The sequence below is a fragment of the Sitodiplosis mosellana genome, unplaced genomic scaffold (assembly GCF_009176505.1).
Source record: "Sitodiplosis mosellana isolate CC-2019 unplaced genomic scaffold, AAFC_SMos_1.0 Smas_scaffold_47, whole genome shotgun sequence".
Classification (NCBI taxonomy): Eukaryota; Metazoa; Arthropoda; class Insecta; order Diptera; family Cecidomyiidae; genus Sitodiplosis; species Sitodiplosis mosellana.
Window position 1 is genome coordinate 214,362 of NW_022595289.1, and position 24,105 is coordinate 238,466.

Below are 24,105 nucleotides of genomic sequence, written 5' to 3' on the forward strand. Positions count from 1 at the left end.
CCAATACACAATTCATAGAAATACAAACGTACAGCATCTTTGAACACGAATGAAATGTGAGTTTAAAGCGCAATATCATGAGAAAGAAAATATTGAAGTGAAATGGTTGTCATTATATTTGTATCAGCAGTCGATTTGATCACATTACTTCTTTTACTTGAGTTTTCATGTGTGCTGGTGATGGTGTCTGACAATTTGTTACTTCTACCGGCAACAATACAAAAGAGCGACGTATCGAAGATAACGTTATGAACGCAATGAATCGACGGTTGCTATTCAGTCGTTCACAAGCAGCCGTGTTGAAACAACGTATCTGTGCGTGTCTTTTGTTCACTTATCTCATTGCTGGCGACATTTTCCCCCTCACAATCAACGCAATCAAGAAAAAAAAATTATTTCAATAATTCGAGAAAAAAAAGACATTTGTTTTTGAATACCAAGAATAACAACAAAAACACTTTTGTTTGTTTTGTCGTTCGTTCAAATTTGAAATAAGCGAAAGTGGCGAGTGAAGCAAAAAGAAGGCAATATTTTAAAATTGGTTAAAAGTGATTTTGTAAGAAACTTTGCGTATGGGGTTTAAATGTTTTTATCAATGTTTTGTACGCATTTTCTTTAAAATGCATAGCAGCATAAACGTAATTGGTTCCTACAGTTTAAAAAACAGACCTTTGGATCGCACACGTTGACGATATATTTTATTTTCATTTATTATTATTTCGCCCAGAACATTTTTTTTTTCTCTTGGAGTCAAATTGATTTTTATCAATGTTCATTATAGCAATTGATTGAAATATAGTAAAAAATTGTGTTGATATTAATTAAAACCGCTTCCTTTTTTGAACATTCAAAAAGAAGGCAAAGTGCTAAAAACCCAATCGTAAGTTTCTGTAGAAATATTAACTGTACTTTTGTTTGCGAAATTGTGTGTGATTGAAAAAAAATGTCGTGGAGAAGATAAATAATGAATTTTATGTGCATGTACTTTCTGCAAGGGTAAAATTAATTAAAATCAAACATAAGTCTTGATATTACACCTTTCCATTTCTAAGTTACTTTCATTTTCTTGAGGTTCAAATATTTTGAAAAAATGTGGTGTCTATAAGTATCCGATTTAAGTGATTAAATCCTAGTCAGCTCCGTTAAATGCCGATTTTTTAAATCAAATTCACCGTGAAATTGTGAAATACTTCGAAACTGTGGAATCGTTCGAAGAAAAAAGCAAGTTGAGTTTGTAAGAATCTTGAATTTATAGCGTTATCATAGTGGCCTTTAATAACTTGTACAACCGTTGAGTTCATTGACTTCATTTAATATACTATACACTCGCATACCGAAGCAACAGGTGTAATAGTACGGGGGAGAAACCAACATATTCATAACGAAGTAGAAAATATCATTCAAAAAATTCCATAAGAGTAAAATTCTTATCAAGTTTTAGCCGTCAAAGACAAACCATCATTTACAAAATAATTTTGATACTCTTTGTCTATTACATATCCGGTGTAAAAGATATATCATGTATTATCTTCAATCAGTGAAGTGATTTTACGCGTCATAGATAGGAGTGACAACTAAAACTACATAAAAGATGCATGTTATTTGGCTTACTCTTGTTTTGAATAGAAAAGCAAAAACTGGTAACAAATTGAATTACATGATACGAATAAAGCGGGGCATTGGCCGCTTGTAAATTGTGCAATAACAATACTTACGCTTTATGAACAAGTTTTGGGTTTATTGAACCATTGTACGAACGAGATGGAGATTCCTTGGATGCATCAACAAAATGAGAAACGGAATGATAATGCCTTTGTTGAAAGTCTTCAATTTTGATTGAATTTATGTCAACAATACCATCTTCGAACATGTAGAATTGATTGAATTAAGGGAACAAATAGTGAATTAACCCAGATTTTGAAGAAATTACATATGAATATTACAATTATTACATACGAGGGAGTCGTGCACTTGAATACATGAATAATGTACACTTATAGCGGCTATTTAAAATTAAATAAACATTTAATGGAGCTATGTGAATATTCAAATCCAAAAATCGAAAGAGAATCATCCGTCTTTCAGAATATACAATACATAAAAAATGATAAATATATATTTCGTTTCATAATTTGGTATTATGTGGTATTCGGCGTGAAAGACGACCACAGATATTCAGAATAATTTCGATGAAACCACAATTTCCAATCAACATAGTTTATTCTTCTCGCAAAAAACGCGAGTCAATGGGAAAATCTGTTGAACAAAATCATATCAGTTTCCTTTGCATAGCAAAACGCAATCATAACAATCGAAAAATATGTAAGTAAATCGATGAAATAAATTTATCTTTACTTTTGTAGTTCAATCTTCGCAATAAATTGGTTTAACAGCTTCAATTTCCGTAAGCAGCATATGTTTCAATTAGAAGATTGTGTCTCTATAATATTTTTCATTTTACCAATTTAACATTAATTTTACAATTATGAGATTTATTTAATACTACAAAATTATCCCAGTTTATTTAGTATGCGGTAGATAACTATTACGTTATTTACTTGCGACGTAATTGCTTAACGTATTTTTATTCCCAAATAATCTCAACGATAAATTATTTTTCAATGAAAAAAAAGATAAGCTTCTTCTTATTTTCGTCAACGATTCTAGAAATGCAAAGGAATTGTTCATAGAAATTTAATTGATTATTAAAGCACCTATTTGAGTTTTTTTCATTGCCGAACAATGACAGTTTAGCCAGTTTTTCATATCTAATAAGTAAATTGTACTACCGCGTTAATGATAGAGATACTTCTTACTTCATTTCCACTAGTTCTGAAACGCAGTACTATTGTGTGTGTGTGTGTGTGTTTTATATAGCATTCTTTATGGTCACTCATTTTTTGCCAGCATGTTGTTTATTTGCTTTCTCAATTTAAAATTTATTGTGATTTAAAGTTCAAGTTCAATGTGAAGCGTAATGTGGATAAAGATTTGCCCAATGAATGAAAACACATTATTATTAAAGTAGACAAAGCTCGTTCACTTCGAGTTAATAGGAATAGATTCGTATGTGTAATTTTTTCCCTGCTATTATTGGCAATTTTGTTTCACACGTTCGCGTTTCAGCGCTAAATCGAATGGATATGCCATGAGCGAATGTAAAGACGATTTATATGTCTAAGAATTTTCCAAAACCGTTTAAATGTGAAAGATGCTCGAGATTACAGTGACTCAAATCATTTGTTTGTATGCAGTGGTCTTCTGATCCATTTTTATCATCTTTCTTTCAATTTTCATAAAAGCCAACAAACAAGTACTTTAACTTCTTGTATCAAGGTGCAATCGCACAAAATATTTGTTTTTGCTGATTCTTAGGTCAATAGAAACCATCAAGAATGTAATCATCTTTGCTTTGAAGCTTCATGATTGGTGCTCTTATGATAAGATTAATTTTTGTTCGTCATTCGGTAATCTATGTATCACGTGAGATTTACAATAAGGATTGAGTATACGCACATTTTAGTGCCTCGAAATTATCAACTCAATTTTGTCATATCTCAACAAAAAGAAGAAACACTTCTCAGCTGAATCTCAATTTTTTGGATATAAACTTTTACTTGGGAATTTGGGACCAAGAGTAAATACAGCACAGATAGAGAAATCAACCTTGATGATATAAGTGAAAGTTGTGTGGAAAGTAGCATGTTACTCGTCGACTTTGACTTTGAATGTTAGACTACTTATTAGAAATGTTGCCATGCATAGCACATAAAAAGACTAAGACTATCTTCAAGCTGAAATGTTATGTGCACGGCAATAGAAACAGACGTAGGTTTTGGTAGAAGTTTTTTTCATTTTTTGCAATGTATTCACATTAGTTTTCTTTGCTACAACTCAATCAACCTAAATTACCTACTGATAATCATTGAATAATCACAAAAAGCGTAATAAAATTCAATGCACTGCAAATTGCATGGAAAAAATAGAAAATGAAAAATAGCGTTACATTAGATGATGTTGCATTTATATATATATACATATGTACGTCACAATCAATATGCTGATTTGTTCGATGAATGATAGAATGAATAATAGAATTTTCTTTCATGCAAATAAGGTAGACATGCCCGAAAAAAAATCTATAAATTTTGAAAATTATTCTTGTTTAGCTAAGTAACTGTATTTTCAAAGTAGTATTTACCATAAGTTGCGAGAACTAATCTCAAACCAGCCTACTTTTTTCATTTTGTTTCCCGAACAATTAGTGTCATTTCATAACATTTCTTCCGCTCATAAATGGTGAGACAAATGCACATACAAATTCGTGAAAGCAATACAGATCTATTTCCGATATTAAATCCTAGACTTGTTCTAAATAGGGATGAGATAATCATTAAAAAATATTGTTGTGGTAAAAAAATCAAAATTTCTTTCTCTTGCAGATGAAAACCAACGAAGTGATTTTGCAGCTTTACTGAATAAGTCATTTCATTTATTTGGAAAACCCATATTGGAAATAATCACAATGTCGTTAACTTTAGTTTGTTTATATATTATAATTGGGTTGTGCTTTTTATTATTCATAAATTACAAATTTTTAAAACGTTTTATCACTTCACCAAATCACGAAAAGTTTGCACATGATACAATAAAACGTAACAACGAAAAAATTGCAAACAATAATACGCACTTCAACAATAATAACGCCGATGAAAACTATAGTCCACCACATGTGACTTCAGATGTCTGGTCGATACCAGGTCCAAAAAGGTATTTGTCAAGAAATTGTGATCTATTCGAAATAGTGACTAGAAGTGGATTGTTGTATCTTATTTTGACTTTTTTTACGACTTTTTTTATTCGACTTTTCTGATTTTATTTTTTACCCCAAAAAACTCGAGAAGAATACCTTTTTTGGGAACAAAATGGATTTACCTGTGGAAATACAAGATGTCGAAAATACATGAAGTTTACCGGGGTATGGATTACATAAAATAAATGTTCAAATTAGTTTTTTATTTAATAAGTGCAATAATTTTGGTGCAGATTTCAATCGTCAGTATGGTCCTATTGTGTTGGAGGTAACTTCAAATGGTATTCCAATTGTCAACCTATACAATCGCCAAGACATTGAGAAAGTGTTACGCTTTCCAAGTAAATATCCGTTTCGCCCCCCAACTGAAATTGTAGCATTTTATCGTAAAATGAGGCCTGATCGATATGCATCAACTGGAATCACTAACGAGTAAGTGAAGTGCTTGTTAAGCAACTTAAGTTGGATAACTCTACAAAAAATCTTTTCAATTTGATTTGCAGGCAAGGTGAAACATGGCATAATTTACGTACAAAACTCACCTCACAAATCACAAGCCCCAGAGTTCTACAATCCTTTTTACCAACATTGAATTATATTTGTGATGATTTTATCGATCTGTTACGAGCAAAACGAGACTCAACTACGAATGTTGTGGAAAACTTTCAAAACGTTGCCAATTTGTTTGGACTTGAAGCGGTTTGTACGTTGATGCTGGGGAAAAGAATGGGGTTTTTATCACAACGCCCACAAGAAAACGTTGCAAAATTGGCCGCCGCTGTTAAAACATTGTTTATAACTCAAAGAGACTCGTCTTATGGATTTAGTATGTGGAAGTATGTTTCTACAAAAACTTATCGGGACTTCGTTGAAACTGAAGACACTATTTACAAGTAAGATTAAAATTTCGGTCATATTTGTATTTTGAATTTTTCAAAAATAACGAAAAGCACTTGTATTACGAATATTTATTAATATTCTGACTACTCCGCTTTCGAACAGAATATTAAGTGGAATTCTCTAAAAAATTTAAAATTACAACTGACAGACGAATTTGCCTTCATTTTTTTCTGATAGGAAACAACACTTAACATCGTTTACATTTTTTCTTTTTCATAGTATCATATCTGAAATTGTAGATACAGCTTTAAATGAAAATCAACTGGAGTTTGCTGACGAAGACAGTATGAATAGTGTATTTTTCAGTATTTTAAGTGAAAAAGATCTTGATATCAGAGATAAAAAATCAGCGATAATAGACTTTATTGCTGCAGGGATAGAGACACTTGCAAATACTCTTATCTTTATTTTGCACCACGTAACCCGTGAAAGAGGCACTTTGGAGAAAATCAAAGAAGAGTTCGAACATTGTTCAAATGAAATCGATTCAAATGATTTGGCGCAAGCTGTGTTCACAAAAGCATGTCTGCAGGAAACATATAGAATTTGTCCGACTGCATTTTGTTTAGCGCGTATATTACAAGAGGATGCATGTTTGTCAGGATACAATATTAAAGCGGGAGTAAGTGCTGATCATAAATCAACTGAATTGCATAAATCAATTATATTCGCCGCTATTATTCCAAACAGACTGTGATCTTGTGTCAAAATATGGTTGCATGTCAAAATCCTGCCAATTTCAAATCTCCAGATGACTTTAGGCCAGAGAGATGGCTAGTTGACGATTCAAAAATGAATGCCAGATGCTCTGAGCCCGGAACCAATTTGGTTGTGCCTTTTGGAGTTGGAAAACGGCAATGTCCAGGTCGGCGATTCGTTGAAATGGAGTTGATAATAATTATAGCAAAGGTATCTCAAAATCTATTCTACAACTATTTCAAGCAAATTAGTCACACAATTCATTTTATAATCTATTCCACAACAGATGGCACGTGCGTTCAATATAAATTTTTGTGATAAACTCGAGATGGAATTTGAGTTCCTACTCACGCCAAAAACTCCTATCAATTTGATAATAAACGAAAGACTGTCGTAACTTTTAAGTGAGGAAATCTGTATGTTTTAAGCATATTTCTAGAATTCAAGAATGTTGTTTACTATTTAAACAAAATCGTTGAAAATTCATTCCATAATTGGGATATTATTAATGTTTTTTCGGTTTCTATTTTTGAAATGGATAGTTGCAGAAAGCTCTAACGATTCCACGAAAATTCAACACATATTCGTACCAATTTGTCTCCCTTTGTAGCTAAAAATTTCGCCAAACTTACTTTCTTTTACGTCACACTAACAGAAATGGCTAGCGTAAATTGTTGGTTTGGATATTTTGATAATTATTATGTTCACGTTCAGCATCACACAGCATTTCCTCACCGAACTAAAATTGGTTTTGAACACCATATGTCTTTACAGTCTTGAGATTCCATAATGCAATTTTATTTTTAATTCATTTTCATTATGAAGAGGGAGATGAAGCCGGAAAAACCCTAAATTTAAAAAAAAATGGCCTGTGTCATATCCAAATAACCTTTCGAATATTACATTTATTGCATTTTCTTAAACTCGCGTTCGCAGTTGGAGTAAATTTAACACTATTTTGAAAGGATCCGTGGAAGGAAAAGGAATTTCTTTTGATTTTATTGTAAGATTTCATCGAAATTTTTGGAGGATAGATATATTGTTACATTATTCAAGGAATAAATCAACTTGGAATCTGTATCTCTATCGCAATCTTCTAAAATCTCAACTTCCAGACAGGTTTCATTGCATTTGAAGGGAGCTGGACGCAAATTGAACGAAATAAAGAAATAGTGTCGCTTGAATTTAAACCTCTAAGAAGTGAAACCCCTCCAGCTATGTTCCTCCAGCCATGCTCGAGTTATGTGGTCTCAAAGTCGGAAAATTTCGAGTTCCACCCACCTAAGGGCTGTGTTGCGCAGTAGAGGGATAATTAAAATAAATACTTTTGGAGAATGTATATGACTAGGTATCCAAACAGGAAGGTATTTCCATCGTTTGAAAGGTATTTTCGAGACGCATACATAGCCGTTTAAATCTTCGAAATTCTCAGGCTACTATCTAAGATGTTAGCATACGCGTTTTCAAAAGTTCTTCAAATTTTCCAGCTAATCAGTAAACGTATGGGTGTTTCAGAAATTTTTTCTCAAAATTCCACCTGAATTCGATAGTTGGGCACAAATGATGACGATTGGTGCAAATATAACTTCCCCCAGTTCACAGGGCGATTGCCCAGGAGCCCCCAAAGTACGAATAATCGGCGATTTTCGAAAATCTAACTTCTAAAAGCCTGGGAATTTTGCTATACTCTCTTCTGCAAAGTTGTAGATCTTGACGAGATAAGAAACATTGCTAAACATGTCACCCCCAAAAAACCTTTGAGTTTTAGGGTGACTTAGAATTTACCTATTTTCAAGGGTGGTTTTTAAAGTGAAGGGGTGGTTTTTTGGGGGTGACGTGTTAAGTAATGTTTCTTATCTCGTCAAGATCTACAACTTTGCATAAGAGAGTATAGCAAAATTCCCAGGCGTTTAGAAGTTAGATTTTCGAAAATCGCCGATTTTTCGTACTTTGGGGGCTCCTGGGGAACCGCCCTGTGAACTGGAAGAAGTTATATTTGCACCAATCGTCATCATTTGAGCCCAACTATCGAATCCAGGTGAAAATTTCTGAAACACTCATACGTTTACTGGTAAGGAAATGTGTTATGAATTTGTTTATTATACATTTTTCGTTTTTCTCGGCTAAAATCTAGCATAGATAGACTATTCTCAACTCTGAAATAAATGACGCAGTGGAGGATTATTTTTTCTTTGTTTCAACATACTTTTACTCAGGATAGATCATTTCATAGTAATAATAATAACTGTGGAAATAATTTTTGTTTTTTTTTATTTGATTTGAATAAAGTCCAAGCTGTGCATTATATTGTTTGGAATTAAGTACAAGTTAGTATTTATGAATAAATATAATGACTAGAAAAAGTAAAAGTTTATAATAAATTTGGAATGCAATAAAACCATACTTTGAAAAATGAATACGTAAAGCATACTCGAAAAACATACAGCGATATAAATTATTTCAATACTTGTTGTGAATTGAATTTGTCGAAATGCTGCATTGGCTGAATAAATAAATTTCTGTTACAGAGTAAGAAGTGTGAACATAAATAGTAAGAGTTACATTGCTATTCTATGTAACGATCAAACAATGGGTGAATGTCGCAGTAAAATACGTGTAATTGTTCATACGTGTAATCTTAATCGCCTTTATTTGATTTCAGAACTCAATTGCAGTGTTTAGCTTTTTATTTTGTAGGAGCGCGTAGTGGGACGTGGTACACCTGATGTTCTTGGTCTTGTAGCTGATTGACCGCGTGTTCTCATAGGCTCGACAACTGAGCCTGAATTGTAACTCAGATAGATATGGGACAAATCGACAAACTCTGCCTCTTTTGTGTGTCTACGTTCATCCTGCAGGTTTTTACGCATATTGTTCCCTGTGTAGGCGACACATTTCAATTGCCAGTCACCAACATCCTCGTTCCATTGTGTGAACCCTTCTATCATGTTTATATACTCGCGTGGTACGTATGAATTCAATACAAACTCACATAATGCCAATTCACGTGATAAAATACGGATACTCTCTAGAATCCCTTCCTTTTCACGTTGCTGTTCTTGCTGTTGATCGGCCAACTCAGATTTAACACCCATCAGCATCTGCATTACACGATGTAATTTTTTGGTTTTTCCAATGCATTCTTCTTGTAAAGAAGAATACAGCTCCTCTATATCAATTCGTTCAGCCTCCTTTTTCTGTAATGATTCCTTGAGCTCCAACTCATTCTTGGTGGCCTCTTCCAACTCAAGTAGTTTCTCCTCAAGTAGTATTTCCTGGGCATCAGCCTTTTCTAGTAAATTCTCACCACCGACCAATATTTTATTTTCCAGCGTCTGAAGCTTCGTGAGCAAAGTCTCTTGCTCAGTTTTGGTACGTTTTAATTCACTTTCTCTCTCCAAAACCTTAGCTGCAAGCAATTCCTTTTCTGATTCAGCTGCATCGGTCTTGGCCTTGCTTTTCCTTTTATTTTTCTTTTCCATCTTATTTTGCAGTTCCTCCTTACTGTTTTCGGCTTCAATGTCCATATTCTCTTCGTCATCATTGGCATCCTCATCAGTTTCATCAAAACTATTCTCCTGAAGAGCACCCTCTTCTAACTGCCGTTTAAGTTCAGCAATTTCTTCTTGGAAATGCCTCAACAGTGCATCCTTTGGTTCGTCGTTAATGTGAGTTCTATTTTGAATTGACTTCGCTCGACTTGCATATCTTAATGTTGATATTGTTTCGACATAGTTCGAATCTGCTGGACTAATACTTGCACACATAACAGTTTTCGAATTTCCCCCCAAAGAGTCCTGTAGTAAACGCGTCAATTTGGAATTTCGGTATGGGATGTGAGTGCTCTTTCCATCCACCAATGCGCTTATAACGTTTCCAAGCACCGAAAGCGATAGATTAATTTTTGTGGCTTCTTTCAAACGAATTCCGGTCGCTTGTGTTTTACTTTGACGTTCCGATCCCTAAAAATCAAATAAGTAATATTTTATACTTCAGGATTCAGATGTTTGATAATATTATATATGTTTAATGGCAGTCAAAAGGTAATGTCAGTGAGGAACATTTCTTGTGATAACCACATGATACAGTGAGATGAAATATCTCCACTTCATATATGAAATAAATTTGTAAAACCGTAAAATTATGTCTCAAGATATTTTAAATTATACGAAATTTTACAGATTTTCATGGTGAGCAATTTATACGTACGGCCAAGTCTACGAGCTGTAGTTTTCCCATTTTTACATGTTCGATCCCTTTGTCATCCGTTTCGCTACTCTCGACAGTAATAGAAAAGATTGCGTGCGAACGAGATGACTCCACGTTCATTTTTGTTGCTCCAGTTGCTCGATTCTTGTTGCCCAATTTCATTATATTATCTAGATCGTCAGCATTATTAACCACGTAACCACTGAGATCTTTAACGTAAACACCTATATCGGCACGTTCTTTTACTTCGAGACTTCTCTTTGTCTCTCCTTTTATCTCCTTTGCTAGTAGGTCCCGAACTTCTTCGTTGTAAATTTCCATATAGCTGACCCGCACTAAAAATCTAAAATAGTACAAATAAAATAGTAAAATTAAGTAATATTTTGCATATTTCTGTAACATCCAAGAATGATGCATATTTAATTGCTAGTCCTATGATATTTCTATAAATAACTTCGAGTCTTTTTGTGTAAGTGGGTGGGTAGAAATAATGAAATATTGTCATGGGCAAAGTTGTAGTATTAGTGATGTTCTACAACATTGTCAAAAACAATTTTTTGCTATCTCATTTCAGTTAGTCGTCAACATCAAATTGATTCATTGGGATTACACTCAACACCGAATTCAAAAAAAAGGGGCAGAGATATGTTTAATATATTTACTTCTGATTATCTTTAGCTTTTGCAATGTGGCCAAAAATATGGGCAAATGTATTTGGAATAACTCCTTTGGTTTGTGGTGATGTGGAATTCCCGCTCATAGTGTAGGTTTTTCCCGTTCCTGTTTGTCCATAGGCCAAAATCGTTCCATTATAGCCTTCAAGAACCTTATCGACTATCGGTCTTGCGGTATCCACATAAAGATCAATCTAAAAATTCAAGAAGAATCAAAATTATCAGTTATTCTTTCATATTCATTACAAAATTAAACACAGATAAGTATCTTAGAATGTTGAATGAATGAAATCAATGATCATATTGAAAAAATTTCGGATTGTTCATTGAATTTTAAATTCATAAAATGCCACTAACATGATGTTAGTAATATCGATGATTTAAATTTGTTTCTTCAAACAAGAAATAACTATATATATATGGGGCATTACATCGATGCAGTCTGCTTAGATAACTCCAAATGGTCCAAAGAAGGTTCATTCAAATAGAAGTTACCAGTAATTAAATTGATAATTTTTCAAACTAAATTTGGAAGAATCGGATTAGAATTCTTCAATAAGAGAGGCATTATATACATTGGAATTTAAGTTTAAAATTAATCTATCCCCTTTACATCTATCATCTGCACCGAAGCACGTACAGTACACGCTTCGATCTCACATTGTTACAATGACGTGTATTTGATTTTACCTCTCAATGAACTACTATTTTAGACAGACTTACTGTTCAATTTATTCTCAAACGTAAAGTATCATTGTGTTTGTGTGGAACACGCCTAGCACACATTTTTCAAAACCTGTTTCTTCTCACATACACATTGACAACAAATCAATTTCTTGACATATATTTTCTTGGTATTTTACTATATTGTGACATGATTAACATACCAAGTATGAAAAATACATTTATTTAGCGTAAACAATTTAACGGCATATTCAACAATACAATCAGTATTTTGTACAATAAATGAACAGACGTAGCAGAAATGATATGGCAGATCAACACAAACGGAGTTTCTCGTATAATCATTCAGTTCTCTTTTTGTTTTTTTAATATGTTTCTCATTTTTCATATTTTCTTGTCACCATGTGGATTATATATCACATATTATGACTCGATGGCTATTTCATTATTATTATTTTCTAAATATACCACAATCAAGAACAATTTGTGGGCATTATTGGAAACAAATTTTGGTAGCTATGTGTATTTTTCTACAGATAATCAAAATGAAATTTCATTAATTAACTTCCTGTAGAGTAGATATGAGAGATAATCGAGTGTGAACAGAGAGCTGCTGTTCTTTCATGAAAAATAAATTTTATTTGTTAAAGTCAATTTTTTTTAGTAATGCAAAGACACCTCATCGTTTACCATTCGATTATGCCATCACCCAAATAAAATTGTTATTATATAGAACATAGCAATACGTCCTGTAATGCAAATGAATTTAGCCACCGTGTACCGACAGTGTATATGTGTTTTTTAAGTATGAAATACGTGTATACTACACATACATTCGTTTACCGTACCGTCAAAATATTCGTTTTCTTCTGAACAGGCACATACGTCGCGAATGAAAAAAAAACATATATTGGTCAATTCTACTATGGGACTACTCTATGCACAAATAACAACAATTCTGTGTTTAATTTTTTGGCTCCATATAAACTACATACATACATACATATAGAAGCATATATACTATACATGTATGTACATTGACACACGCTGCAACTGAACGCCCAAAACCGAATACGAATAACATAGAAAGCCAACAAAACAAAGAATGCCAGAAACACGAATAACAGTCAACACACTTATTTAATGACTTTCTTTGTATGAAATTTTCACACGAATACACTGGCAACTCTCACAAAACCGCTTTACGCGAACGCGCGGAGAAGTTAAAAAAGGTCTTACTATGTTTCCGTTGTAACATTTACATGTTATTCAGTTGTTATTTTGTACACAAGCAGAGCAGACATAAAACTGAATAACTACTAACAAGCCCTTTCAAATATTTGAAGGAAAAAATACAAATAAATTACAGACAATCACTAAAAACACCGCAAATTAAAAGAATATTTTCCCGTGTCAAACGTTAAGATTTTATTTCAAATATATTGTTTGAATAAATCTCATTAAAAACGAAACAAAAACAAGGTATTTTATGTTTTCTATTCTTCACCATCGATTAATCAATTGAAGATATATTTGCGCCTTTTTCCCCCTTTTTTATATATGAAGTGTTTTGATTTTTTTTTTGTGTTCAAACAAACTTTATTGTGAACAATATTTAGTTGTGTGCTATATTTCGCGAATATATTTTGGTTGCAAATGCTGTGAAAATGCAGTTGATTTGAATTAAGATTCAAAAAAAATTGGAAACAATTTTAGTGAACCGAAATCATAAATTTTGAATATAAACCAAAACAAATGTGCACAGCGATAGAATTCTAGTCTTTATCAAGTGTTTCAAGAAATATATTAGTCATTGGCACCATATATAGAACCGCATCTAGAACATATTGAGCACCCAGTTCTAAGGTATTGTTTTGAATCGAAGTATATTGCGTATGAATCATACAAACGCCGTATTATAATAACGAAAGGCAACACCATCGTTGAATATCTGGTTAAATACTTTTTTCCAACTCTCTTGAATAAACAAGCTTATTGCGGCGCAATCGGTATTCTGATCAAATACACTCGTTGTTATGTCTGTTTTCAATATATGGTAATTTTTTAGTAGCATACGAATATTTTTCTTTCATACATTCATTTATGTGTGAACGCTATGTGCGTTCTGTTGCCAACATGATGTACATATAATTTCGTTCCAACGAGACAATTTCAAATTTCGATTTGTCAAAGATTTTTATCGCAATCATTCATATTATTCTTGATTCGTTGATGCAAAACCATTGTAGTCTTCAAATACAAATTCAATAAATAATATTGCATTCTTTTCAATTTTTTCTCCGTGCCTACATCCTATGCAACTAAAACATTTATGTCACAACTAAATGAAATGAAATTTTCTGTGTATTACTACTATACACAGTATAATTCCAGAAAATTTTCATCCTAATAATTTCAATTGATATTCAAATAGAATATCAATATGAAGCGAATACCGAAATCAAGTGATTCATAACAAATATTTCTTAACTTTTTCATTCGGAACTGTATTATTTTGATTCAAAACTATAAAAATAAACCTGATATTTCCTATATATACACGAATAACATACCACCACAAACAGATGCGTAAAACGCAGCTTTACTTTCACTCTACGCTCAATTATTCGTGATGAAATCTTTCTGTTCATGCGTATTTTTGTCGTGTTTAACAATTTATGAGCCATTGTATTCAAAAATAATGGAATCGTTGCTGGTTTGTACGTGAAGTAAAAATTATTTCAAAGTGCTACATTTCATGAGCCACCGAATAAAATTTCACCTTAATACTTATATGATCTATATGACATTATTTTACAATATAATAAATAAGAACGGAGCTCTCATAATTTTTGAAAAATGTCAAATGCGAAATTTGATCTCATATATAAACAGTAGTAATCGGATAAGACGAAGATGCACTCAAAACCATCAATATGATCATTCAAAATAATACTGCAGTTTCCATTGAAGTAACCTTAATCGAAGCAATTGCAAAAATGGTATCATTGTCGATGAATGATATGATGATACTAAGTGCATATAATACATAAGTTAACAATCAAATTTGACCTGGAAAAAACTATAATTGTTATTTTCTCCATTCTTCCCAAAGAAAACTCCAACTTTGATTATGATAAACGATGAGAAAAAACGCAGTTGTCAATAAATTACATTGTTTCTGAACAAAATATGCAGCAAATACAAAACAAACGCTACTTTAATTATGTATGCGTGTTTGTTTGAATATAAACACCGGAACGAATAACCTATTTTGAATTCATTTTAAAGGGAAAATTTGCTCTCTCTCTCTCTCTCTGAAATTTTTATAAAAAAGATCTACATATTTCATAGCTTTCACCTGCAATATTGACGACATTTTTAGAATCGGTTCGTTTGAGATCATATACTAAGATATATATGTATATTGTATATGTATATATAATTCCAAGATCTTACTTATCTACACTTTTCTCCATAGCAAGGCAGAATTTGACCTCTCAATTAAGTGTAACCCAAGAATCGTTATATGAAAAAAAAATTTGGTATTATTATATGAAATTAACTGTTTAAATTCATTTAGAACAAGACCTAATTGGGGCTCAAACAATAAATTTGCTCTTTCCAAAATGAATATAGGTAATGTTTAATGGATTTTGCATGAACCACTCAATCCTAAAATGGTACTAATGAATAAGCCACAAAACTCAATTTCCAGCCTTCACACAGTGATATAGGAAATCGTTTAATTCCACATTAACTCGAGTATATAGTACGCAAACTCCTACTAATTAGTCATAATTTGGGTGTGTGCCGTTCATTCTATTAACAGACGCTTGTCGACCTAACGATTGTCGGCCCAAATAATAATAATGATCAAGAAGTCAGTAGCCTTATTTGTTGATTTCATTGTAAATTGCAGTGAACTTGCCATCCACATTAAACAAGAATTCTATTTTCTTCCCACGAAGTACGTCTCGCAATGTACTCATTCGTTTAAATTAATTAAATTTATTTATTGTATCAAATTTTGTTTGGAAATCACATTACTCAACCCATTAAGAACAGTGACTTCATTGCAAAGCAATGCGAGTGTGACTACTTTCTAGCTAAAAAAAAATCATCTAACTACTCGTCGCTTTTGGTTGACGTTTCATATTTTTTAAACAACCAAGTTCACGAAAATATCCTGTCATAACACAATACAATTGAAAATATCCAATAACAGAGAATCCAAAGTCTGCCAAAAATAACCATTCAATTTCTTCAAATGGAATATATTTTCATGCATGTGTTTTAATCTGTTTACGTTAAAAATATCATACGAAAACCGACTACTCATATGAGCATAACTAATATTTTGATTTACTAGAAATATCTCATTTGAATATGGCTGGAGACGCAGAACAAACAGATTCATCGGGTAAATATACTTTTGGTGGAGGAGCAGCAGCTGCGAAGAAGTATTGGCCGACCATTCTAAAATCGATCGAAGTGGTAAGTTGATAGAACAACGGTAGTACAAAGTTGAAACATTTGTTTGTGAAAAATGTAACTATTTCAATTATTTTCTACTATTTTATTCTCAAAGTATGAATCATCACTTAGAATTGTTTCTATTCATTCCTGGAAGTATTCTTCATTAAAAATTTATAAAACGTTCGTGTTTGTCGATCGTTATTCTCATGCTATTAGTATTATTCCATAAGCTAGCTAGATTGGATTGAAGGCTAATGAAACAAAAAAAAATTTATTTTGGTCCATTTTCATTATTATCAAATTTCGCAGGTTTTATGCATATTGTGCATTGGTCTAATCGATGATCCTGCTCAGAATTCTCGTATTCGCATATTTGTATCGCAGCGAACCGTTGCGCTTTGCTACGTCACGTTTGGATCCTTTCTAATCTATTCTATTGTGTTCTTGATTGGAAAACTCATCCGTGATGAGTAAGGAAATTCTTTGGAAAAATTTAGAAAATTATGAATGACTAATATGAACTTTTCCCCTTTAAAACCAGATGGCCATGGAAAACCACATCAATTTTGGCATGTGTTGCAACATTCTTGTTCTTCATTTGCGGAGTATTTTTGCTGAAAGACTGGTCTGATACAAAAGAACGGAACTTCTGGCCCCCGAATACAACAAGGTTCTAAATCTAAACCATTTTATGCACTAGGATACAGACTTTTCAAATAATTTAGATAACAATTAACAAATCAATTTTACCTTTGGCGAATTAATTTCTAACCGTTTGTTTTTTGTTTATATGCATGCAAATATGAAAACACGAATGCGATGCATATGATTCCAAAATCAAAACAAAATGCAAACAATTATAGTAGCCCTGTTGAGCAAGCACCGATGAGCCCAAATAATCCGAATGGCATTCCTCTTGAACCAACCAAAGGGTGCGATTTAATCAATTCGCAAAGATTTCTTGCGTATGTCTTCTATGTATATTCATGTTGATATCATACCACATGAATATAACAGTCAATCCATTTTGTTCGTTGTGAATTCAATTTTTGTGTTTGTGACTTTTTTTTTTAAATTTGTTAGGCATTTGAATAAGTATATATGTCTTTTTGATAGTGTGTCAGTTTGAATCGTTGTATAGAACACCATATCAACACTATTTATTCACATTCATTGTTTAAATCACACACTCTAAATGAAATTATCGGTTTAATCTCAATATTTGGATATAGGACGGGGCTTAAAGCCTAAATTATCCTGACATACATTTTCATGGACATACGTTTCGGATTCAACATTCAGGTCCAATGTTATTTATCTATAAAATCAATAATCAGTAAATTTCAGTGCGTTACCAACTGTTCACGCACTCCGAAACTTTTTCTAATTTTACATAGTTTTCGAATGTTCAGACTATATATGCTTTAATAATTGATTCCGACAGAATTCGACAAATCTCGATATTCAAATAACTACCGTTCCATTGGCTTTATAATTAATAGCCAACCAACCAAACAACCATTGGACTATTATGTTCTAAATGGATGGGATTTCTGTCATCTGTTTGTCCACAATATGAACCGTGTATGTCTTCACAATATGAAGTTATAAACGGAAAATAAGCACGCAATAAGTATTGGAAAAACACTGAAAATGTTCACTAAATTATTCAAAAATTCCACTAGAGTATGTGCGGCCCCGATTTGACTCTTCAAATCAAACCAAGCCAAATCAATAAAATGGAAGACATATGAGGCTTTGGTTGTTGTGATATTGAGATTGTATTTTAATTGTAAACACTTTAACTATTTTATGAAAGCGTAGAGCATGGATTTTATTTCCCGTATGTATGTTACGGTTTACACGAACACACACTGTTGAAACACCAATTTTCCCCGCAATTTCAAATTGAAAATTGATGGTGAAAATATCGTCCGTTTGTATGCTCACAAACCTATCTCTTTCATTCACCCTACTAAATATTCAGATGAAAAAGGATGTATTGATTTCTCTAATCGAAGATTTTATGGTCCAATTTCTTCTAGATTGGATTTATTATGCGCCTCTGGATTCATGTCAGTCATCACAGCCATCACCTATTTGGTCGACGCTATTTTGATGATTCGCGCTGGTAATCGAGGCGAATTCGAATACTAAATCGTATCGCGAGAGGTGGAACACGACAATGGGATGGAAAACAGCGATCAAATTGATCAAAAGACAACGAAGTAAAAAATGTTCAAATTTTAGATAACAGAAATTGACGTCGTCAATTTAGAAATAGTTTTGGAAAGAGTTTAATATATTTCTAAAATATTTTATAATGATTATGTAAAATTTAGCCCAACTCTCACCATGTTATATATATTGTACCACAGTTATTTCCACGTATACAGAACACAACAGAAAGTTACGTAAAATTTAGATGCAATTTTTTCGAATAGACATACATTCAGCAGGGAATCAAATGAAATTCAAAATTGGGGAAAACTCTCTATTACGGACTAAAAATCAATCCAAGAAAAAAAATTATTTTTTAGAAATCTGAGAGTAAATTCTGGACGTCAAATACTTTATAACGCAAATATATAATTAATGTTCAATGGTTTACCAAAAATTTTAACAAATAGCAATTAAACTATATTTTAGGCGCACTATTGTTGAAAAGAGAAGTCATTTCAAACATTATATAGTATATGTTTATGGTGAGAAGGAGAACAAAAGAAGGGACATTTTAAACAATCACATAAATTTCAATGCACATAAAATACAATTCAAATCATGCATTTATTTTAGAACAATCACAATACACGTACTTCTAAACAAAGGTCTATGTACCAAGAATGCAATAAATATATATTTCAACTATCAGTGGCCATTCTATTTAAATAAATCTGCAATACAATATTTTAAACACCTTACATTATTCTCCTCGAATCTTCATTGTTGTAATTATGTTATGAATAAATGACGTGTACAAATTAAATTTTTAAATTTTCAATTTCTTCAAAACAAACTTGGGCAAAGTCCACTAGTACGACGTGAACATAAATTTGCTCTTGTTTATAATATGGTTCGTTAGAAATAAACTTTATATTCCATTTTGGTTTGAAGAAGAGAATTTTTCGAAAATAAAACGGGCAAATGGTAAGAAAATCGGAAAATTAACAATATCGAGAAAATTGGCAAAATTTGGATCAAAACTGGATATCAATAATCGAGATATGAATGCCGGAAATCATGATAAAAATCGGGAAATTTCTGCTTATAAAGTGGAAATGGGAAGTCTAGTTAGAAATCTGTTGCGTTTGACATGGAGCAGTCAGACGAATTCACATCACGAATTTAAAAGTAAGTACGAACATGATAGAATCCCGCCAAATTTTAAAGTATCAACGTTCTCTAATATCACGAATTGCTCATCCACGAATCTTTAAAAACTTTAAGCATCATTTACATATGGAACCGTGACATAACAAATTAGCAATTAGGTACCCTATCCTTGGAATCTCCAAAAAGGACCCATTTAGGTCCTAGCGATAGTTAGATGAATGCAAAATAGGCGAATTAAAATCTCTACGAAATGTTTTTTTAAAATTGATATCACACGTTTTGTGTTCGCTTTCGGCACGAGCATTGACTTTAGGAAAGTTTTTTATTTGATATCAGCTGTTTTGTGATAGAATTTTGCAATAAGATTAACAGCCAGCCTATGTTCTTTCACACATTTGACTATGAACGTAATAAATTTAAAATCTCAAGAAAAAATTCTATTTTCCATAATTTGATATTATGATATAAATTATAAAAAGACTTTGTGAAGGGCTGGCATCTCGAGAAATTTCAATGATATCAACGTAAGTTAATTTTCATCAATTTTTAACTACTGTAGCGCTCGCAATTACGCCAGGAAAACGACGTTTTTTCAATTTTTTGCGATTTTCAATGTTTTTTTCAACTTTTAAGGGTCATATCTCGAAAAAACGAATTTTGCCAGAAGGCTAGGTGATCATTTTTTTGGGTTTCTGCCCATAGGTTCATGCCAACTCAATTTTTTCATCTTCAAATAGGTGCCATTTGATAGCTGGCCTCGAGAACTTTCCAACGATACCCAAAAGTCTGAGATCGGTTGACTAGGCTGGGCACAGTAGCCATTGAAAGGAAGGCCATTTTTTTAATTTTCAAAGGTCGGCCAATGCCAAGATCGAAATATTGAAACAATTTGTGGCACTAATGCATGTACATATCGCTTTTATACTAACCAAATACAGAGATGGAGAAGAGATGTATTTACTCGCTTATATCAATGTGAAGAACATGAAATATTTAAAAAAATGCCAGAAAGTCATTTCAATTTTTAAAATTACGTGTAATATTAATACGGCAGTGGCGCATATTCAAGAAACTACTTAACTGTTTAGTTGAGATGCATTGGTATGAAATAAATTCAAATCCAAATTGGCAAGTCAGTATAATCATTCTTCTAGTGACTTTCACCAGTTCAAGTGAAATATTTTATCCAACTCGTGTCCACTCCCTACCGCTCAGAATGTTTCTAAATTTGGCAGCTTGTTTCTTTTCGGGCCCTATATGGCCATATGAGCGCATATTGCAAACAACTTGACGCAATATTTTGTAGTAATTAGAATGAAGTGCAAAGATTTTCGAAGAAAAATCAATAGCTACCCATTCCGGTGAATATCGTATAGAAGAGCATTGCTGTATCAGTATAAGGTATTTGTGTTTGTGTGCATATTATACTGTCATTGAATACACACCTGTGTCGAATCCTCTGCAAAAACGTTGTCAAAGTAATATATTTTGGGTGGTTCAGTAGCTGCAGTGTTTGGTTTTGTTACAGTGACACATCGATTGAGCTTATCTATTTTCACAACATTTTCACAGCCCAAATCGAGTTCACTTTTATCCATTGGACGAACGCGTACCACAACTCGAACATTTTCGATTTCATCATCATTTTCACTTGGATGAGTATTGTTTTCGTCTTCCTCCTTCAAGGTAAACCAGGATTATTGTTACAAAAATGTATTCGAAATTTCCATTATGCTTATGCTAATTATGCTATACTTACAGGCATGGTTATCACAATACAGTTCACTGATTTATATGAATGATTTCTTTGTTGAAAAATTGTGTAAAATTGCACAAGTTAAAATTTACTTTTGTAAAGTAAAAAAAATTGGTGGGGACACAATTCTATATTGACATTTCATTGACATTTGTTACGCAGTTCGTCTGAACGCTGGTGTTGTTAAAGAGAACTAAGTATTCATTTAATACAATGCGTACGTTGAAAGGTTTTTTACAGTTTCTTCTTGCATTGAAGGTTTTTATATTCTGTCAACTCAAAACAATCATTTAATTTGCATGTTTATCATGCAATCATTAAATAATATTATTAATGAAATCGTTCTCATTGTCATTTCCCTGTGTGCTTTTTTTACTATTGCTTTATAGTATTTGGATATGGTTTTCATTCATGATTCACCTATACCAACGCTAATATTTAAATGAATGGAGACGGTTGAACGGTTGCAAATGTTACACAGAAAAAAACACAATTAGTATGCAAAACGTGTAGATTGTTATTATTTCCGAAATGTGCCTATTGTCACTTTTGTTTTTGAACAGTACTCTTAATTACGAATCTATATCTCATAGTCATTCAACATTCCAGTTGTCAACACCTGTAAAAATTGAAACTTATTCTAAGGATGAGCGTTCAAGAAAAAAATAATGATGGAAACTGTGATTTGAATGAGTGGACCATTCTAAGCGATATATATCAAATATTGGTTGACGCAAACGTGTTAAATCCCAAGCCTACAGCAACATTAGTAAATTTCAAATTTCCCGATGAAATAATGGTAACCTATTTTTATTTTTTATTCTAAATAGCAGTTTACTGTATTTCACTTACGTTTTATTTGATATAGAATCTAATTGATCTAAGCGTGCCTAAAGAAGGCACTACACCAGAAAATATTCGGAAGATATGTGAAACAGTGATAAAATATTCGTTGAAAACATCTCATCCCCATTTTCATAACCAACTGTTTGGTGCAGTCGATCCGTACGGCCTCTCTGCCGCTTGGATAACTGATGCTCTCAACACCAGCCAGTAAGATCAAATGTTTATTATTTATGCTTATATTTTGGACGTCTATAGTCTATCTTTTTTCTGACTGATAGGTACACGTTCGAAGTTGCACCCGTTTTCACTATCATGGAAAATGAGGTGATTCAAAGCTGTTGCAAATATTTTGGTTATGAACGTGGTGATGGAATTTTTACACCTGGGGGTTCAATATCGAACATGTAAGTTGATAAGATGATAAAATAATATACGCTTTATAATTTAAATTATCGTTCCAAGGTATGGGATGGTTTTGGCACGATATAAATCAGTGCCAAATGTCAAAACTGCAGGATGTTTCGGTTTAAAGCCATTGGTAGCATTCACTTCTGACCAGTCACATTACAGCATTCAAAAGGCAGTTCATTGGCTCGGAATTGGAACGGATAATTTGATAAGAGTAAAGTCCAATGAGATCGGTTGTATGTTGGTCAAAGACTTAGAAGAAAACATTGAACGTGTAATTAGAAGTAATCGTCTGCCATTTTTTGTCAACGCTACAGCAGGCACCACAGGTTTTTTTTCAATTTGATTAAAAATTTATTTTCATACCCAATTACTGAACATAAATAATAAAAATAATTATTTTTATAACCTTTCTCTTTCAGTATTAGGCGCCTTTGATGACCTGGAACAAATTGCTATCGTATGCGAAAAATATAATTTGTGGCTGCACGTTGATTGCTGCCTGGGTGGAAGCATTATTTTTTCACATAAACACAAATATCTCTTGAAGGGAATAAATCGATCTAACTCGCTGTCATGGAATCCCCATAAATCACTTGGCGTACCATTGCAGTGTTCAATGTTTCTCGTGAAAGAACATGGATTATTAACTGAATGTAATTCAGCAGCGGCAACTTATCTGTTCCAACAAGACAAGTTTTATGATGTTTCTTATGATACAGGAGACAAAAGCATACAGGTCCGTGAATTATTATACTTCGTTTTTTTTATTGTGAAAAAAGTTGCTTTTCCTTGCAGTGCGGTCGAAAAGTGGACGTATTCAAATTCTGGCTGATGCTGAAAGCTCGTGGAACAACAGGTTTTGAGCGTTTAATCGACAATTCGATGGAAAAGGCACAATATTTAACACAACAAATTTCAGAGCGAGCTGCATTCCGTTTGGTATTACGCAGCTTTCAATATACAAATGTTTCCTTCTGGTACATTCCATCGCACTTGCGATCGAAAAGTGAAAATGAAAGCTGGTGGAATGAACTCTATAGAACTGTTCCAATAATAAAACAGAACATGGTCAGAGGAGGATCGATTATGGTGAATAATACATCAATTTCAATTGTTACATATTGAAAACATCAATTATTTTTAATTAAATTTTTAGGTTAATTACGCTCCTCTGCCGTCGAAAAATATTGGAAACTTTTTTCGAATGACTTTAACCTGTTTCCCTCCCCCGACTGAAACTTCAATCGACTACCTGCTTGATGAGATCGAAAGAATTGCAAAATTATCTGAAAAGTAAACGC

General features: G+C 32.7%; 4 protein-coding genes across 15 annotated transcripts in view; 3 read left to right on the forward strand and 1 right to left on the reverse strand.

Annotated features, from left to right (window-relative positions):
* LOC129570113 (ecdysone 20-monooxygenase) lies at window positions 1-8,700 on the forward strand. 2 transcript variants are annotated; one of them, XR_008688096.1, is made up of 9 exons: window positions 921-2,322; window positions 4,443-4,770; window positions 4,905-4,978; window positions 5,047-5,245; window positions 5,317-5,706; window positions 5,933-6,335; window positions 6,404-6,622; window positions 6,699-7,415; window positions 7,528-8,700. XR_008688096.1 is itself a non-coding variant. In XM_055449552.1 (8 exons), exons 1-8 carry the CDS (start codon window positions 2,190-2,192, stop codon window positions 6,807-6,809), a joined length of 1,857 nt encoding a protein of 618 aa, XP_055305527.1. In that variant the 5' UTR covers window positions 1-2,189; the 3' UTR covers window positions 6,810-7,490. The 2 variants fall into 2 exon arrangements, 1 of the variants encoding a protein (XP_055305527.1); XM_055449552.1 differs by lacking the exon at window positions 7,528-8,700 and having other exon boundaries at window positions 1-2,322; window positions 6,699-7,490.
* LOC129570112 (kinesin-like protein KIF3A) lies at window positions 8,670-21,718 on the reverse strand. Of its 6 annotated transcripts, XM_055449545.1 has the most exons (5): window positions 21,551-21,718; window positions 21,237-21,470; window positions 11,284-11,489; window positions 10,622-10,964; window positions 8,670-10,374 (listed from the first exon to the last, which is right to left on the reverse strand). In XM_055449545.1, exons 1-5 carry the CDS (start codon window positions 21,554-21,556, stop codon window positions 9,091-9,093), a joined length of 2,073 nt encoding a protein of 690 aa, XP_055305520.1. In that variant the 5' UTR covers window positions 21,557-21,718; the 3' UTR covers window positions 8,670-9,090. The 6 variants fall into 6 exon arrangements, with proteins under 6 accessions (XP_055305520.1, XP_055305525.1, XP_055305523.1 ...); XM_055449550.1 differs by lacking the exons at window positions 21,237-21,470; window positions 21,551-21,718 and adding an exon at window positions 15,439-15,503; XM_055449548.1 differs by lacking the exons at window positions 21,237-21,470; window positions 21,551-21,718 and adding an exon at window positions 12,979-14,094.
* On the forward strand, window positions 13,321-19,444 carry LOC129570116 (uncharacterized). Of its 3 annotated transcripts, none has more exons than XM_055449560.1 (5): window positions 13,321-13,461; window positions 16,352-16,476; window positions 16,768-16,928; window positions 17,000-17,128; window positions 17,322-17,466. In XM_055449560.1, exons 2-5 carry the CDS (start codon window positions 16,369-16,371, stop codon window positions 17,449-17,451), a joined length of 528 nt encoding a protein of 175 aa, XP_055305535.1. In that variant the 5' UTR covers window positions 13,321-13,461; window positions 16,352-16,368; the 3' UTR covers window positions 17,452-17,466. The 3 variants fall into 3 exon arrangements, with proteins under 3 accessions (XP_055305535.1, XP_055305534.1, XP_055305533.1); XM_055449559.1 differs by lacking the exons at window positions 13,321-13,461; window positions 17,322-17,466 and adding exons at window positions 15,594-15,618; window positions 18,504-19,444; XM_055449558.1 differs by lacking the exon at window positions 13,321-13,461 and adding an exon at window positions 15,594-15,618.
* Window positions 21,364-24,105, forward strand: part of LOC129570114 (cysteine sulfinic acid decarboxylase) — a 3,121-nt gene continuing 379 nt past the window's right edge. The window contains exons 1-9 of one of the 4 annotated variants that reach the window (XM_055449554.1): window positions 21,674-21,805; window positions 21,937-22,043; window positions 22,157-22,346; window positions 22,416-22,600; window positions 22,672-22,797; window positions 22,856-23,130; window positions 23,224-23,540; window positions 23,600-23,893; window positions 23,961-24,097. In XM_055449554.1, coding sequence (XP_055305529.1) covers window positions 22,194-22,346; window positions 22,416-22,600; window positions 22,672-22,797; window positions 22,856-23,130; window positions 23,224-23,540; window positions 23,600-23,893; window positions 23,961-24,097 — 1,487 coding nt within the window. In that variant the 5' untranslated portion in view covers window positions 21,674-21,805; window positions 21,937-22,043; window positions 22,157-22,193. Of the gene's footprint in view, window positions 21,478-21,657; window positions 21,806-21,936; window positions 22,044-22,156; window positions 22,347-22,415; window positions 22,601-22,671; window positions 22,798-22,855; window positions 23,131-23,223; window positions 23,541-23,599; window positions 23,894-23,960; window positions 24,098-24,105 lie in introns of those variants that run through there. The other 3 variants (XM_055449553.1, XM_055449555.1, XM_055449556.1) reach the window with 3 other exon arrangements.

What these genes read in the sequence shown, in the direction of transcription:
- LOC129570113 (XM_055449552.1), top strand. Translation starts at nt 2,190, where the DNA reads ATGAAACCACAATTTCCAATCAACATAGTTTATTCTTCTCGCAAAAAA. An exon ending in TCATAACAATCGAAAAATAT is followed by an intron (nt 2,323 to 4,442) that starts GTAAGTAAATCG and finishes TTTCTCTTGCAG; the next exon opens with ATGAAAACCAACGAAGTGAT. An exon ending in GATACAATATTAAAGCGGGA is followed by an intron (nt 6,336 to 6,403) that starts GTAAGTGCTGAT and finishes TATTCCAAACAG; the next exon opens with ACTGTGATCTTGTGTCAAAA.
- LOC129570116 (XM_055449558.1), top strand. An exon ending in TTCTAAAATCGATCGAAGTG is followed by an intron (nt 16,477 to 16,767) that starts GTAAGTTGATAG and finishes CAAATTTCGCAG; the next exon opens with GTTTTATGCATATTGTGCAT. An exon ending in TGGCCCCCGAATACAACAAG is followed by an intron (nt 17,129 to 17,321) that starts GTTCTAAATCTA and finishes AAACAATTATAG; the next exon opens with TAGCCCTGTTGAGCAAGCAC.
- LOC129570112 (XM_055449545.1), bottom strand. An exon ending in AAAGCTAAAGATAATCAGAA is followed by an intron (nt 10,965 to 11,283) that starts GTAAATATATTA and finishes GTACTATTTTAG; the next exon opens with ATTTTTAGTGCGGGTCAGCT. An exon ending in TACAGCTCGTAGACTTGGCC is followed by an intron (nt 10,375 to 10,621) that starts GTACGTATAAAT and finishes TTTGATTTTTAG; the next exon opens with GGATCGGAACGTCAAAGTAA.